The sequence below is a fragment of the Equus przewalskii genome, chromosome 4 (genome assembly GCF_037783145.1).
Source record: "Equus przewalskii isolate Varuska chromosome 4, EquPr2, whole genome shotgun sequence".
NCBI lineage: Eukaryota > Metazoa > Chordata > Mammalia > Perissodactyla > Equidae > Equus > Equus przewalskii.
In genome coordinates this window covers 14,700,452-14,716,740 of record NC_091834.1, presented here as the reverse complement: position 1 = coordinate 14,716,740, position 16,289 = coordinate 14,700,452, and the positions used below count along the sequence as shown (strand labels likewise).

Below are 16,289 nucleotides of genomic sequence, written 5' to 3'. Positions count from 1 at the left end.
TTGCCCTAATAAACGAGTAAGAGTGGAGGGGCAAAAGAGAAAGAGGAAGATGGCATCAGGGGTGAAGTCTGAGCACAAGCTGGCTGCTGGGGCAGAGTCTGAGACAAAGGAATCTGGGAAGACAGACAACATGGCACCTGAGACAAAGAAGGAGGGGGTCCCAAGGGAACTTGAGACTTGAGAAGCCATTTTGTTTTCCCTCAGTTTTTTAGTTGTCTTGGCTAATTTAGATACATTATCTTGTAGTGAGGCAATTTTAGAGTTTTGTGCACAGTTGGAAGCCTCCAGGTCCCAATTACAATAAACATACCATTCATTTTGTTTAATTTTAGAGCCGTGGTCTTCCAGTTCGGTTTTAAGACAAACAAGTTTGAGGAGGTTGAAAGCTCCCTATAATGGCCATTGTAATTCCAGACTATTCTTGGTCCGTTTACCCCACTTAGTTAAAAATGTGCATGTAGGGAGCCCTTGGTTCTTAAACATAAACCTGGCCAAGGTCCCTGAAGGAGGGTTTCCCTCAGAACCTTTAGATGACTTGAGATCCCATTTCTGAAATTCTTCTGACAACCCAAGAATTGCTGGAGTCCCAGCCCTGAATCCAGAAGGAATCCAAAACAAAAGAAAGTTGCTGGATTCTCAGCAAGCTCAGTCCCCAAAGGCAACCCTCCCACTGCCTGCTTCAGAAAATTACTGAGTACTGCCCAGGAGTGAAGCCTTGAACTCAAGGACAGAGCCTTGAACTAGTAAGGACAAAGCCTCTCCTGATCCCAAATAAAGAAATAGAGCTCAAAACGCAAAGGGAGTGGAGATGCACTAAAATGCAAGTAGATGGTGATTCATGGAAGCGACGAGCACAAGGGGCTCAGTGTGGGTACCTTGCTCGATTCCAGGGGTTGCCTCCTTTGGATCCCACTTTCTGGCACCATTTATGTCAACTGAAAAAGTGAATTGGCCAGTTGTTTTACCCACAAAATGTCTTTATTTGGGAACAACCAAAAGAATTGCAACTTGGGATGTGCAGGCTATGGCAGACAGGAGGCAAATCCGAAGATCAAAGGAGGGGAGCTTGCTTTCACAGGGAAAGAGGAGTGGGGAGGGGCTGTAATAAAAAGTCCATTGGAGGAAATTGGGCGTCCAAAGTGTAGATGCTTCCCATTGGCTGGGGTGCTATAGTCTCTTGTTGGCTGGGCTGTTGCTGGGCGGAAAGAGAAATCTTCCTTCCCCCTGTTGGTTAGTAAGGTAGTAAACACTGTCCTGTGGAGGTGCAAGTGTGCTGTCTCTGCCTGTTTGGAGTAATTGACGATGTGTGATAGAGCGTGAGGGCTCCCCCTACAGGCCTTCCTGACCCTAATTTAGTTGAGGTTTCTTTTATTAATTCCTCAGCGTAGAAAAGCTCCTCAGGCAATTCTGCTGGGCAATTGGAAAAAGAAAAAAGGACAAGGAAAGTGTGCCTTGTCCCATCTCCTAGAGAAAAAGCCAGTGAGGCAGTTGTCAGGGTCTTGATTCCGCCTGCTAGACTTGAAATGAGCCCTGTGTACAACCAGGATGTCTACTTACTAACTTAGTGAGAAAGAATTGCTAGACACACTGGGCCCTCAGGATGGTGATCAGATCACCCCTTTCCCTGAAGAGAAGTCTGTGTGGGGAGGGGCCCCCAGGAGGGAAGGCGAGCTGTGGTGCCACCACCACGTGAGGCCACAGGCCTGGGCAGCATGGAGACCAGGAGCCCACGCCCATGCCAGGCCTCTGGGCTGGCAGTCCCCAGGCAGTGCCTGAGCTGGGTTCCACTTTTGGCTGCATGCCCTGGGTTCTTGAGAGGACCGGGGTGGGCCTCAGGAGGAGACTGAAACCTATACAGCCCCTAATAAAGGAGTAAAACGGGGCACGTAGAGTGTAGTCCTATTTATCATTTAATGGAATGAACAGCAGCAACATGAATAGAGTAAAAAGGGGAGAGGATTGGATAACCTATTGAGTAATTTTCAAAGAGCAAAGGCATTCACTTGGTACTTTTCCATATTTTATACTTGTCTTATATTTGGAATCAGAAAAAGATATTAATGATGTTAGTAATTTTCAAAATCTCCTTTACAGAAGGCCCCCTTGCCCATGTCTGGGGCCATTGGAAGTGTGGTTGGTTTTTGCTGTCTTGGTCTGGCCTGCCTGTGGACAGGCAGGAGGAGGCTTTGCAAGGCTGCATGCTGAGAAGAGGACTGGACGTGGAGTTGGCGGATGGGCTGGTTTTTATAATTACTAGCTGTGATTATAAGTTACCTGAAACCTATCTAAGCCTTAAAAATAATGAGCCAGAAGGGAACCAGAAGATTCATGTTTGGGTTCTGGCTGTGTACTTGCTAGCTTGGTGATGTTGGGCAAATCCCTTGGCCTGACCTCTTTGGGTCCTGTTTCCACCTTGCAGGATGGTTTCGGGTGTTGTATTAATCAGCTCGGGCTGCCATAACAAAGTACCACAGACTGACTTAACAGTCATTCAGTTCTCGCAGTTCTGGAGGTTGGAAGTCCCAGATCGTGGTGTGGGCAGATTGGGTTTCTCCTGAGGCCTCTCTCCCTGGCTAGTAGGCAGTCACCTTCTTGCTGTGTCCTCACATGGCCTTTTCTGTGTGTCTGCAGAGAGCAAGCTCGTATAGAGATGTTCTTCTCTTCTAGGACACCAATTGCATCAGATGAGGGCCCCGCGCTTAGGACCTCATTCAACCTTAATTACCCCCATAAAGGCTTCATCTCCAAATACAGTCACATTAGGTAGGGTTTCAATAGGAATTTGCAGGGACACTATTCAGGCCATATGAGTATTGAAAGCAGAGTTGGAAATTAAAAAGCACCGGACAAAGGTGAGATTCTGTTGCTGTTCTCTCCTCAAAGCTTGGCACTGCCTTCAGTTTACAGCACAGGGACTCAATCAGGTGTGAAGTTTGTTGACAAGAATAAAGTACAGAATTCTATTTATATTTTTATAAATTAGCACAAACTCAAGGTCGTCCTGTGATAATGTCACTCTTGTTCCCTGCTTTCTTGCGTGGGAAGAAAGGGTTGAAGTTAAGCTCCTGTCCTGGGAACTACCTGCAGAGTGTGTCCTGAGAGCCCGTGTGCAGTGGGAAGAGGACTGGCAATGCCCTGGGCCGTAAATTCCTGTCCTCCGGCCCCTGCCTGCCTGGGGTCGCAGGCATGGTGCCCATGGCTGCTGCCCGGCCAGGCCTGCTTCTTCCCCTCTGGGGAACTACTTTTAACTGACTTGTTGTTTTCTTTTTTTTAAGGTTACTTTTTTCCTTATTACAAAAGCAACATATGTTCTTTGCAGAAAAGTGAAGAGAAGGTGATGAAAATTTCCATTTTTATCAATAATCAGTGTCAAGCTAAGTCAGAGAGTTGCTTAGTGCTCTGCACTATAAAGAGGCCAAAACAGCCATGAATGCAGTGACCACTCTAGTTATTGGAACTCTCCTCAGAGAGAGCAGAGGAAGAGACCCCCCAAGGAACATGCTGGAATAACAAGCACGGGTCCTGATACTTCCTCTGGGAGGTGGATTTGATGAACACACAGTGTTTGTCTTGCTGTTGAATTAAGTGGAACGAGATCGCTTGTCTCTGAGGGGGCCTGCCACAAGCTAGTTTAAGTATGTTATTGGAAGAACGTCGGTTTGAAGGGCACCTACCTGATTATCGAGTCTTCTTGGGGCACCCACATATTATTCTGGCCATGACCCCCCACTCACCATCCTTTTAATAGCTCTTGTGGTTTTATTAAATCAATACATGCTTCTTCTATTGAAAAAAATTCAAATAAGACAAAATAAACTATCACACTAGCCAGAAATTTGTTTAAATTTTATTTAAAAATAGAAAACTATTAACTTTTTAAACTTTTTACTTGGAAATTATTTCTTAGAGATAAATTACAAAAATAAAAAGACCCCTTATCCAGTCTCCTATTCTTAACATTTTAACTCATTTACCATTCTCATTTATTGTTCTTTCTCTCTTGTATACACACACATACACGTAAAAATGCACACATGTAATTTTTTTCTTAACTATTACAGAATAAGTTGCATACATCATCACCCTTTATGCCTAAATTCTTCAGTGTCTATTTCCTAAGAACAGAGATATTCTCTTTCATAACTACAGTAGTTATCAACGTCAGTAAATTTAACATTGATAGCACCCGTATTTCACTTTTGTCAGTGGACCCCAAAATTTCTCCTTCTAGTTTAGGATCCAGTCTAGGATTAAGTATTGCATTTTGTTTTCATGTCTCTTAATCTGGAACATTTCCTCAATCGTTTTGTCTTTTATGACATCCATACTTTGGGATAATACAGTTCTCCCCCTCTGGCATAACGCTTTATTTTGGGTTTGTCCACATGATTACTTTAGAGTTCTACGTTCTCAGCCAGAATACTGCATAGGTTACATTGTGTCCTTTCTCAGGGTACTACAGCTGGGGGCACACAATGGTCATCTGTCCCCATTGTCACTGGCTTTGATCACCCAGTCACGTATAAGTACTAGGTTTTTTGTTTGTTTTATAAAGATCGGCACCTGAGCTAACAACTGTTACCAATCTTTTGTTTTCCTTCTCCCCAAAGCCCCCCACTACATGGTTGTATATTCTAGTTGTGAGTGCCTCTGGTTGTGCTATGTGGGATGCTGCCTCAGCATGGCTTGATGAGCAGTGCCATGTCCCCACCCAGGATCCGAACCAACAAAACCCTGGGCTGCCAAAGCAGAGTGCACGAACTTAACCACTCGGCCACGGGCTGGCCCCAGTACTAGGTTTTTTCTCCCTGGCACCTAATAAGCAGTCTGCGAGGAGACATTTTGAGACATATCTTGCACTTCATCAACATTTTCCTCCAGGAGCTGGCATTCCTTGATGTTTCTTCCTTGAGCCAAGCTTGACTAAGATGGTTGCAAAGTGATGCTATTCCAACTGCAGCACCCCTCCACATTAGCGTTCTGTTGTAAGCAAGAGCCCTCTTTCTTCCTCTCCCATTTGTTTATCTATTTATTATCTATATGGACTCATTAATTCCTATTTTTCGATGGTTTTTAATTAATTACTATATTTAATTATATTCATGCTCAAATTATCCCAAACTTGGCAGTGGGAGCCCCTTCAAGCTGGCTCCTGTGTCCTGTGACATGCCCCATCCCTTTTTGGAGCACTTCCTTATTTTCTGAAATAAGATGCTCAGGTTCATCTTATTCTTTCCCTGCCCCAGCTCCAGAGTCAGCCGTTTCTCCAAGGAGACCTGTTATCTTTCGCATGGAATGACATTAAAGGGTGCTCGGTGTGCTCATTGCTATAAGAGTGTCTTTGCTTCTCAGCCCTTCAGGGGCCGTAGCCAGGAAATACATGCATGCACACACAAGTGTGCATACACACATGCACACAAGCATGCATGGAAGGATCACGAGTTCACACTGGTACTTCCGATGCAGTGTCCCTCCGCAAGTTCCTTCTCTGACATCCTCAATTCCTGATTTGTATGCCCTTTCTTCAACAGTGGACCTCTGGCTCCTGCCAGATCACCACATTTACTCGTTCCTGTGAGATACCTAAAACAGTTTATTCTTAAATGGACTATACTTATCAAACGTACTTAAAAGAATTCAGGTTCATCCCTTCCTGGCCACACTATTAACTTTTGATGAACATCCTTCTAGATCTCCCTTTATACACCTGTAGATAAATATGCACAATTTTATTAAATTGTAATCACATTATACATACTGTTCTTTAATCTAAATTTTCCCTCCACTAAGGAACATATTAACATCATTCTGTAACATATCATCCAACATCTTTTTGTCCACAAAATGAGATCCATAGAATATTTTGTAATGGTTGCACAATAAGACTGTACCATAATTCCCTGCTGTTGGACTTTGATTTTAACAGGCGTCCAATTTTTCGCTATTATATATAAAGCTGGCATCAACATCCTTGTAACTAAATCTTAATTATTTCCTTAGGATAGAAGTGGAATTACTGGTCAAAGGGTATGTATATTTTTATGTCTTTCTGAATGGCTGTATTTATGCTCTCGCCCACAGTTTTTGAGAGTGCTGGTGTTGTTTTGACCAGTGTTTCTCAACTGTGGCTGCACATTAGAATCACGGAGGGCACTTTTAAAAGCAGTGATGGCCAGGCCTGGCTCCGATATTCTGCTTTCAAGGATCTGGGGTGTGACCAGGATTTGTGGTTTTTAAAAGCTCCCCAAGAGATTTTGATATGCAGCCAATTTGATAGGTGAAAGTGGTATTTATTTTAATTATAATTTTCTTCTGAAATTGTTTCAGACATTCAGATTTGGGAGAAGTGGCCCCAGAAATAAAAGCATCTGAGAGACGAACAGCTGTGGCCATTGCAGGTAAGGTTGGGCTTGGGCCCACTGTGAAGCAGATATGTTTCTTCTACCCCTTTGGGTTTCTAGCACCACCCTGGGCTGGGGATCACGGACCTCAAAAATAAATAAGCATAAGGCCTTTGGTTTTTTTTACAAGAAGATTCCATCTAAAGGTCTTTTAAGCTTCCGTCATACATTCAAAATAGGATTCAATTTTAAACAGATGATTATTACACAGTTTACTAGGAACACATGATTCCAGTGTGAGCATGTCATAACTGCCACCCTGAGTCATGTTTACAGTGACTGTCTAGTTTCTAAACTGGGCACTTCTGAGAGTGAAAGATGTGTTTTGTTGGGACAACAGGTATAAATTGGGAATGTCCTGGGCAGACTGGGGCTTGTGGTCTTTCTGGTGATGGTCCTCCACATAAGCTGGTTTTTCTTTCTTGGGAGTTGCGCAGTGGGGCTGCAGCTGCCCCTCATGACTTCAACTTTAAGATGTGGTGGCCACACTGTAGACATCTTAATTTCTCTTAGTAACTCATTTTAGATCTATCTTTAATTTGGTCCTTCTCAAAATGAATGTGTCCTATTGGATATTAATAGTGTTATGCAAAAATACCCCCACAATAATATGCAAATAAGTTAGGGTTAGTCAAATTTTGTTTTATTTTATTCAATCAAACAAATATTTATTGACCACTTACTATGTGCTGGCATTGTGAATCTAGTAAACAATAACAGATGAAATGGCCAAAAATCCTTATCTTAATGGAACTTAAATTCTAGAAGGTAGGCACCATGGAAATTAATGGCTAGTCAGTCAAGTCTTACAGCAAAGTTGGGATCAATCAGTAATTGCCCAAAGTCCTTCAGTTTCTCAAGATCTAGAATCATGCTTTTCAGGACAGTAGCCACTAGGCACACAATTTAAAATTACACAGAATTAAACGTTTAGTTCCTTAGCTGCACTAGCCATATTTTAAATGCTCAGCCACCATGTAGCTAGTGGCTACGTATTGAACAGTGCAGATAGAGAACATTTCCTTCATCACAGGAAGTTCTGTTGGAGAGTGTTGCTCTAGGAAAACAGGAAAGAAAGCTTGGGGGTGGGCTGAGGAAAAGAAATTACCTTACCAGATGCCTTCTATGAGGTGGGTTGTCTTATTTAGTTTTTATAACCACCTTGTAAGATAGTTATTATTGGTCTTTTGTTTCATTTGAGGAAACTGAGCCTCAGAGACACTCTGGTCCTTCCCCAAAGTTCCATCTCTATGTATCTCTTCAGTGAATAAGCCTCCTCTAATTATTTTAACAAATTTTCTTCCTAAGGTATGTGAATTCCTCTTCTGCATATATTTTATTTTTAAGACTTAAAGCAAGCTCTTCAAACTATAGGATTAAAGAAAAAGTTGTATTGAAGTATAATATACAAATGGAAAAGTTCCCATATTACAAGCTCGATAAATTTTCACAAACATGAACTGACCTATGTTAACCAGCATCCTGATGAAGAAGCCACACAAAACCATCACCCCAGAAGCCCTGCTTCTAATCACTTTCCCTGTCCTTTGCCAGGAGTTAACACTCTCCTAACTTCTACAAGCACAGATTAGTTTTGCCTGGTTTGTGCTTTATATAATCATCCTATAGAATTTATTTACCTTATCTCAAGTCTGAGGAGTATACTTCATAGCTCATTCTTTAAAAAAATTTTTTTTAAACCATTTAAGAGGCTTCTGGGAAGATGATGGAGCAGGAAGCACCAGGAATCCCTCTTCCCACCTGGACAACCATTGCACCAGCAGAATCTATCTGATGGGATCATTTTGGAACTCTGGAGTCTGTTGAAGGCTTGCAGCTTCCAGGGGAAGACCTGGAGGGTAAATTGCAGTTAATTTTGGTCAATTTTAGCTCTTAGCACAGTAGCAACTACCCATTTCTTATTCCTAGCCAAGTGGCAGCAGCTGTGCACATGATCCTGGAGAAGCTTGCAGGAGCCAGGGCAGGCAAAAAGAACCCTGACTTCCAAGTACTGGGGATGTGCTCTCATTGCTGATTGCTGCTTCTGAGCACAGAGGTGCAAACAAAGAGTGGGGCAGCCACTGTTGTTACACCTCCCCTCATTGTTGTACTTCCCTCCTCCTCTTCCAGCCGAAATGACTTCCAAGGGATTTAAAAGACCAACACTCTTCCCCTGTTAACTTATGGCTTTTTCCCTTTTGGGAGCCAGACATTAAAGACTAGGACATTCAAAAACAACTGCCTATACAGGGAAAATTAGAAAGTGACTATGCATGCCCAGAAAAAGGCTCAGAAAAGACCTGAGAAGACCTTAAGTTTATGTCTCAGGCTGATCCTTAGCACAGAGACAGCCTCTAACAATCAAAAAAACTAAAAGAATAACAAAAGACAGCAAACCCTGAGGAAGGGAGAGAATCTGATTTCCAAAGTTACCACATTATTAGATTCAAATGTCCGTGTTCAACAAAAAATCACAAGGCACACAAAGAAAGAGGAGAGCATGGCCCATTCAAAGGAAAATAAATAATACAACAGAATCTGTCCCTGAAAAAAGACTTACTGGAACAGGTATTAGACAAAGACATTAAAATGATGGTCTTAAAGATGCTGAAAGAACTAAAGGAAGATATGGACAAAGTCAAGAAAATAATGTGTGAACAAAATGGAAATATCAATGAAGAGATAGAAAACCTAACAAGAAACCAAAACAAAATTCTGGAACTGACAAGTACAATAACCAAAATGAAAAAAATCACTAGAAGGATTTAAAGGCAGATTTGAGTGGGCAGAACAATGAATCAGAGAACTTGAAGATAGGACAATGGAAACTATCAAGGTTGAGGAACAGAAAGAGAAAAGATTGAAGAAATGTAAATAGAGCCTAAGAGACCTATGGGATACCATCAAAAGGACCAAGATATGCATTGTGGGAGTCCCAGAAGGAGAAGAGAGAGAAAAAGGGGCAGAGAGAATATTAGAAGAAATAATGGCTGAAAACTTCCCAAATTTGAAGAGAGACATGAACATAAACATCCATGAAGCTCAATGATCCCAAGGAAGATGAATTCAAAGAGACCCACACTGAGACACATGATCATTAAACTTTCAAAAGCCTAAGCCCAAGGGCAAATCTTGAAACAAGCAAGAGAGAAGGCAGTCATCACATACAAGTGATCCTCAAAGAGATTTTCTGCAGATTTCTCATCAGAAACTTTGGAGGTCAGATGATAGTGGGCAGATATATTCAAATGCTAAAAGAAGAAAACTGTCAACCAAGAATTCTAAATCCAGCAAAGTTGTCCTTTAAAAGTGAGGGAGAAATCAAGACATTCCTAGATAAACAAAACCTGAGGGATTTCCTGACCACTAGACCTGTCCTGCAAGAAATGCTCCTGGGAGTCCTGCAGGATCAAATGAAAGGACAGTGGACAGTAACTTGAAGCTGTATGGAGAAATAGCAATCTTAATAAGAGTAAATACATGGACAGTTATAATAACTAGCATTAGTAGAACAAGTTTGTAGCTGTTATTTTTGTTTTCTACATGATTTATGAAACTAATACACTTAAGAAAAATAAATAATGTGACAGTTGGTATTACTGTAACTTTGGTTTGTAATTCCAACTCTTGTTTTCTACATAATTTAGGAGACTAATGCATTTTAAAGAATTATTAGTTTATGTTTTGGGGCACACATTGTATAAAGATGTAAATTTGCGACATCACAACCAAAAAGGGGGTAGGGACAGAGTGTAAAGGAGCAGAATTTTTGTATGTTATTGAAGTTAAGCTGCTATAAATTCAAAATAGAGTGCTAAAACTTTAGGATGTTAAATATAATCCCCATGGCAACTACAAGGCAAATAGGTATACAATATACACAAAAGGAAATTAAGAAGGAATTTAAACATTTCACTACAAAAATCAATTAAACACAAAAGAAGATAGGAATGCAGGAAATAAAGGACAAAAAAGTGATATCACAGAAAGCACAGTGACAGAAGTAAGTTCCTCCTTGTCTATAATTCTTTCAATTTAAGTGGATAAACACTACAATTATAGGACAGATTGGCAGAATGGATAAAAACACATGATCCAACTATATGCTGTCTACAAGAGACTCACTTAAGATCAAGAAACATTAAACCATTTGGAAGTGAAAGGATGGAAAAAGATATTCCATGCAAATAGTAACCAATGGAGACCAGGAGTGGCTATACCAATAAAAGACAAAATAGGCTCTAAATCACAAAAGGTATAAGAGACAAAGAAGGACATTACATATTAGTAAAATGCTGAATACAGCAAGAAAACATAACAATTATAAACATTTATGCACCTAATGGAAGACCATCAAAATATTTGAAGCAAAAACTGACAGAATTGAAGGGAGAAATTGACAGTTCTACAGTTAGAGTTGGAGACTTCAATACCCTGCTCACAATAATGGATAGAACAACTGGACAGAAGATAAGTAAGGAAATAGAGGATTTAAACAACACAGTAAACCAACTAGATCTAACAGACATGTAAAGAACACTCCACCCAACAACAGCAACATACACATTCTTCTCAAGTACACATGTGGCATTTTCCAGTATAAATCATATATAGGGCCACAAGTTAAGTTTCAATAGATTTAAAAAGATAAATATAAGACAAAGTGTCTTCTCTGGCAACAATGGGTTGAAATTAGAAATCAATGACATAAAGAAAACTGAAAAGCTCACAAAATTGTTTTTGAAGAGGAATCACAAGGAAATTAGAAAATACTTAGAGACAAATGAAAACAGAAACATAACATACCAAACATATGAGATGCAGTGAAAGCAGCATTAAGGGGGAAATGTATAGCTCTAAATGCTTACATTAAAAACGGGAAACATCTCATATCAACAACCTAACTTTACAACTTGAGACTAGGAAAAAAAAGAACAAACTAAACCTAAAGCTAGCAAAAGGAGAGAAATAATACAGATTAGTGTAGAAATCAATGAAATAGAGAATAGAAAAGCAATAGAGAAAATCACTGAAACCAAAAGTTGGTTCTTCAGTAAGATCAACAAAGTTGACAAAGCTTATCTAGATGGACTAGGAAGAAAAGAAAGGACTCAAATTACTAAAATCAGAAATGAAAGTGGGGACATTACTACCTATTCTGCAGAAATAAAAAGGATTATGAGAAAGTAGTGTGAACAATTGTACGCCAAAAAATTGGGTAACCTAGACAAAACGGACAAGGTCCTGGAAACACAAAACCTACCAAGACTGAATCATAAAGAATTAGAAATCCAAATAGACCTATAACTAGTAAGGAGACTGAATCAATAATAAAAAAATCTCCCAACAAAGAAAAGCCCTGGTCCTCATGGCTTTACAGGTGAATTCTACCAAACATTTAAAGAACTAATACTAGTCCTTCTCAAACTTTTCCAAAAATTGAAGAGGAGGGAACTCTTCCTAACTCATTCTTGAGGCCAGCATAACCCTGAAACCAAAGCCAGATAAAGACACTACAAGAAAAGAAAACTACAGAACCATATCCTTTATGAACATTGATGCAAAAATCCTCAACAAAACACCAGCAAACAGAATTCAGCAGCATATTAAAAGGACAATATACCATGACCAAGTCAGATTTATTCCTGGAATTCAAGGATGGTTCAACATAAGAAAATCAAAGTAATATACTACCTCAACAAAATGAAGGAAAGAAACCACATGATCATCTCAATTGATGCAGAAAAAGCATTTGATAAAATTTAATGCCCTTTCATGATAAAAACACTCTTTAAAATAGGAAAAGATGGAAAGTACCTCCACATAATAAATGCCATATATCAACAACCCACAGCAAACGTAATACTAAATGGTGAAAGACTGAAAGCTTTTCCTCTAAGATCAGTAACAAGGCAGGGGTGCCCACTTTCACCACTTCTATTCAACATAGAACTAGATGTTCTAGCCAGAGTAATTAGGCAAGAAGAAGAAATAAAAGGCATCCAAATTGGAAAAGAAGAAGTAAAATTATTTCTGTTTGCAGATGATGTGATCTTATATGTAGAAAATCCTAAAGATCCACAAAAAGGCTGTTAGAACTAATAATTGAGTTTAGCAAAGCAGCAGGATACAAGGCCAGCACACAAAAATCAGTTGCATTTCTATACACTAAGAAAGAAAAACCCGAAAAGGAAATTAGAAAAACAATTCCATTTATAATAGTACCAAAAAGAATAAAATACTTAGGAATTAACTTAACCAAGGAGGTGAAATACTTGTACAATAAAATTACAAAACAGTTTTTAAAGAAGACGTAAATAAATGAAACACATTCCACGTTCATGGATTGGAACACTTAATATTGTTAAAATGTCAGTATTACCCAAAGCTGTCTACAGATTCAATGCAATCCCTATCAAATACCCAATGACATTTTTTGCAGAAGTAGAAAAACTCATCCTAAAATTCATATGGAATCTCAAGGGACAGTGAATAGCCAATCTTGAAAACAATTTCAAAAATGAAGAACAAAACCAGAGGTCTCATACTTCCTGATTTCAAGACCTACTACAAATCTATGGTAATCAAAACAATGTGGTATTGGATAGAGACATACAGACAAAGAGAGCCCAGAAATAAACTGTCACATATACAGTCAAATGATTTTTGACAAGGGTGTCAAGACCATTCAATGGGTAAAGTACAGTCTTTTCAACAAACGTTGCTGGGGAAACTGGATATTCAGGTGCAAAAGAGTGAAGTTGGACCCTTACCTACCACTGTATATAAAAATTAACTCAAAAGGGATCAATGTAATCATAAATTTAAGACATATAACTTGATCTTGGAAGAAAACATTGGACAAAAGCTTCACAAATTTGGATTTGGCAATAATTTCTTGGATACGACACCAAAGGCTCAGGCAACAAAAGAAAAAATATCAGAATATAGAGAGCTCCTAAAACTCAACACCAAAAAAACAACACGATTCAAAAATGGGCAAAGGACTCAAACAGACAGTTCTCCAAAGAAGATATACAGATGGACAATAAGCACATGAAAAGATGCTCAACATCACTAATCATTAGGGAAATGCAAATCAGAACTACAATAAGATACTACGTCACATCCACTAGGATGGCTACTATCAAAAAGACAGAAGAGAAAAAGTGTTGGTGAGGATGTGGAGAAATTGGAACCCTTGTGCATTGTTGGTGGAAATGTAAAATGGTGAAGCCAGTGTGGAAAACAGTATGGAGGTTCTTCAAAAAATTAAAAATAGAATTACCATATGATCCTGCAACTCCATTTCTGGGTATATACTCAAAAGAATCGAAGGCAAGGTCTCGAAGAGGTATTTGTACACCCATGTTCATAGCAGCATTATTCACAGTAGCTAAAACATGGAAGCAACTCAAGTGTCCATTAACTGATGAATAGATTACCAAACGTGGTATATACATACAACGGAATATTATTTAGCCTTTAAAAGGAAGGAAATTCTGCAGTATGCTACAGCATGGATGAATCTTGAGAACACTATGCTAAGTCTGTCACAAAAAGACAAACCCTGTATGAGTCCACTTATATGAGGTACTTAGAGTAGTCAAAATGATAGAAAGTATAATGGTGGTTGCCAGGGGCTGAGGGGAGAGAAGAATGGGAAGTTATTGTTGAATAGGTAAAGAATTTCATATTTACAAGATGAATAGAGTTATGGGGATGGATGGTGGTGATGTCTGCACAACTGTGTGAATATATTTAACACCACTGAACTGTACACTTAAACATGGTTAAGATAGTAAATTTTATATGTATTAAAAAAGGTTTTTTTTTTAAAAGGAATAAAACATTGGAGAAAAAAACCACTTTAAAGTGAGTAATTCTGTGGCATTTAGTGTATTCACAAAGTTGTACTTCTTATCTATTTAGTTCCAAGACATTTCCATCATTCGAAAGTAAAACTATACCCATTAAGCATTTTCTCCTTCTCTCTCCCTCCTCCCAGCCCCCATAGCAACCACCAATCTATGCTAAGTCTCTGTTTGTTTATTCTGTATATTTCCTATAAATGGAACCATACAGTATGTGCCCTTTTGTGTTTAGTTTCTTTGATCTAGCAAAATGTTTTGGGGTTAATCCATGTTGTTCGTTTTTGCAAGTGAATAATATTCCATTCTATGGATAGCCACATTTTGTTTATCCATTCATCCATTGGTGGACATCTGCGTTGTTTCCACCTTTTGGCTATTGTGCTGCCGTGAACGTGCATGTACATGTACTTGTTTGAGTCCCTGCTTTGAGTTCTTTGGGGTATATACCTAGGAGTGGAATTGCTGAGTCAAATGGCAATTCTATGTTTAACTTTTAGAGGATCAGCCAAACTGTTTTCCACAGCAGCTGCACCATTTACAATCCCACCAGAAATGTACGAGGTTTCCAGTTTTTCCCCATCCTTGTCAACACTTGTTATTTTCTGTTTTGTTTTTTTTTTAAATCACCGTCCTAGCAGGTGTGAAGTGGTATCTCATTGGAGTTTTGATTAGCATTTCTCTAGTGACTAGTAATGTTGAGCATCTTTTCATGTTCTTGTTTTGTATATCTTTTTTGGAGAAATGTCTGTTCAAGTCCTTTGCCCATTTTTTAATCAAGTTGTTTGTCTTTTTTGTTGTGAAGTTGTAAGAGTTGTTTGTGTATTTTACATTCTAGACCTTAATCACATGTGATTTGCACCTACTTTTTCCCATTCTGTAGGTTCTCTTTTCATTTTCTTGATAATGTTCTTTGATACCACTCAAAATTTTTATTTTGATGAGGTCTAGTTTATCTGTTTTTTCTTTTGTTGCCTCTGCTCTTGGTGTCATACCTAAGAATCCATTGCCAAATTCAAGGTTATGGAGACTTACGCCCATGTCTTCTTCTAAGAGTTGTGTAGTTTTAGCTCTTATATTTAGGTCATTGATACATTTTGAGTTAATTTTTATATATGGTGTGAGGTAGGAGTTCAATTTCATTCTTTTGCATGTAGGTATCCATAGCTCATTCTTAACACTAACAGCCGTAAGGGGTCAAATTGTGTTTTAAATGTCCATTTACTGCCCAATAACAAGTATTCCAAAATTTGGTGAAACGATCTATAGCATGAGTACTGGATATTATAATAATTAGGGGAACAAGTCATTCAATTTGATGGATAAGAATGGTTTTAATTGCCCCGTGTAGAGCTCATTTCAGTGGTAGGACCTGGCCCACACTCGGCCCCATTTGAGCTTAGCTGTCCCATCCTAATTATTTCCTGTCCAGCTGAAGTATAGCGGAGGTGGAGACCTTGGCCCACAGTGCCTAGCCCTTGCTGGCCCCTATATTTGCTGCTGACTTGTGTCCTTGCCTGAAGCCCTGCTGCCTCCTCTCCTACCTCTTCTGTGGTCTGCTGATGACCGATGTTTATCTTGGCTTCCAGCGTTCTCTGCCTGCGGAGCATTAGGCTCTCCCACCCTTCGTCAGCGGTTTCCTCAGTTTGATAGCCCGACCCTTTGGCCACTTTGAGCACCTTTGCCTTCACCTACTTGTTATCTCTCTGGTCCAAATCAGAGCTGTTTCCCATGCCTAACAAAGCAAGGTCCTGTCTTTTCTGGGTCTGAAGCTTCCTCCTTGATTTCAGCTCAAAACTGCTCTCCTAGAGCCCCCTCAGCCCCACCCCAGGCTTCTCTAGCTTTCCTGTTCTCTTCTTCAACCGTGGTGTCTTCTCATATGGCATTTTGGATCTGTTGGAAGAATGCTGATGTCTTTTCTCCTCTTTGAATAAAATATCTTTAGACTGCTTAGCATTTTGGTTTGATCTATGTGAACCATCTGTGTCTTCTCTGATGCTCCCCTGCTTGCTGAGTC

At 39.6% G+C, this 16,289-nt stretch overlaps 1 protein-coding gene across 13 annotated transcripts in view; it reads left to right on the top strand.

Annotated features, from left to right (window-relative positions):
- The window catches only part of URGCP (upregulator of cell proliferation), an 82,826-nt gene that overhangs the window by 59,267 nt on the left and 7,270 nt on the right, over window positions 1-16,289 (top strand). For 4 of the 13 annotated variants that reach the window (XM_070617219.1, XM_008527277.2, XM_070617217.1 and 1 more), the window contains 2 exons: window positions 6,001-6,027; window positions 6,328-6,398. Coding sequence is in view for 2 of the 13 variants with exons in the window: in XM_070617217.1 (XP_070473318.1) it covers window positions 6,001-6,027; window positions 6,328-6,398 (98 nt within the window). In the remaining 11 variants the exon portion in view is untranslated. Of the gene's footprint in view, window positions 1-3,281; window positions 3,335-6,000; window positions 6,028-6,327; window positions 6,399-8,110; window positions 8,261-16,289 lie in introns of those variants that run through there. The other 9 variants (XM_070617223.1, XM_070617225.1, XM_070617227.1 and 6 more) reach the window with 5 other exon arrangements.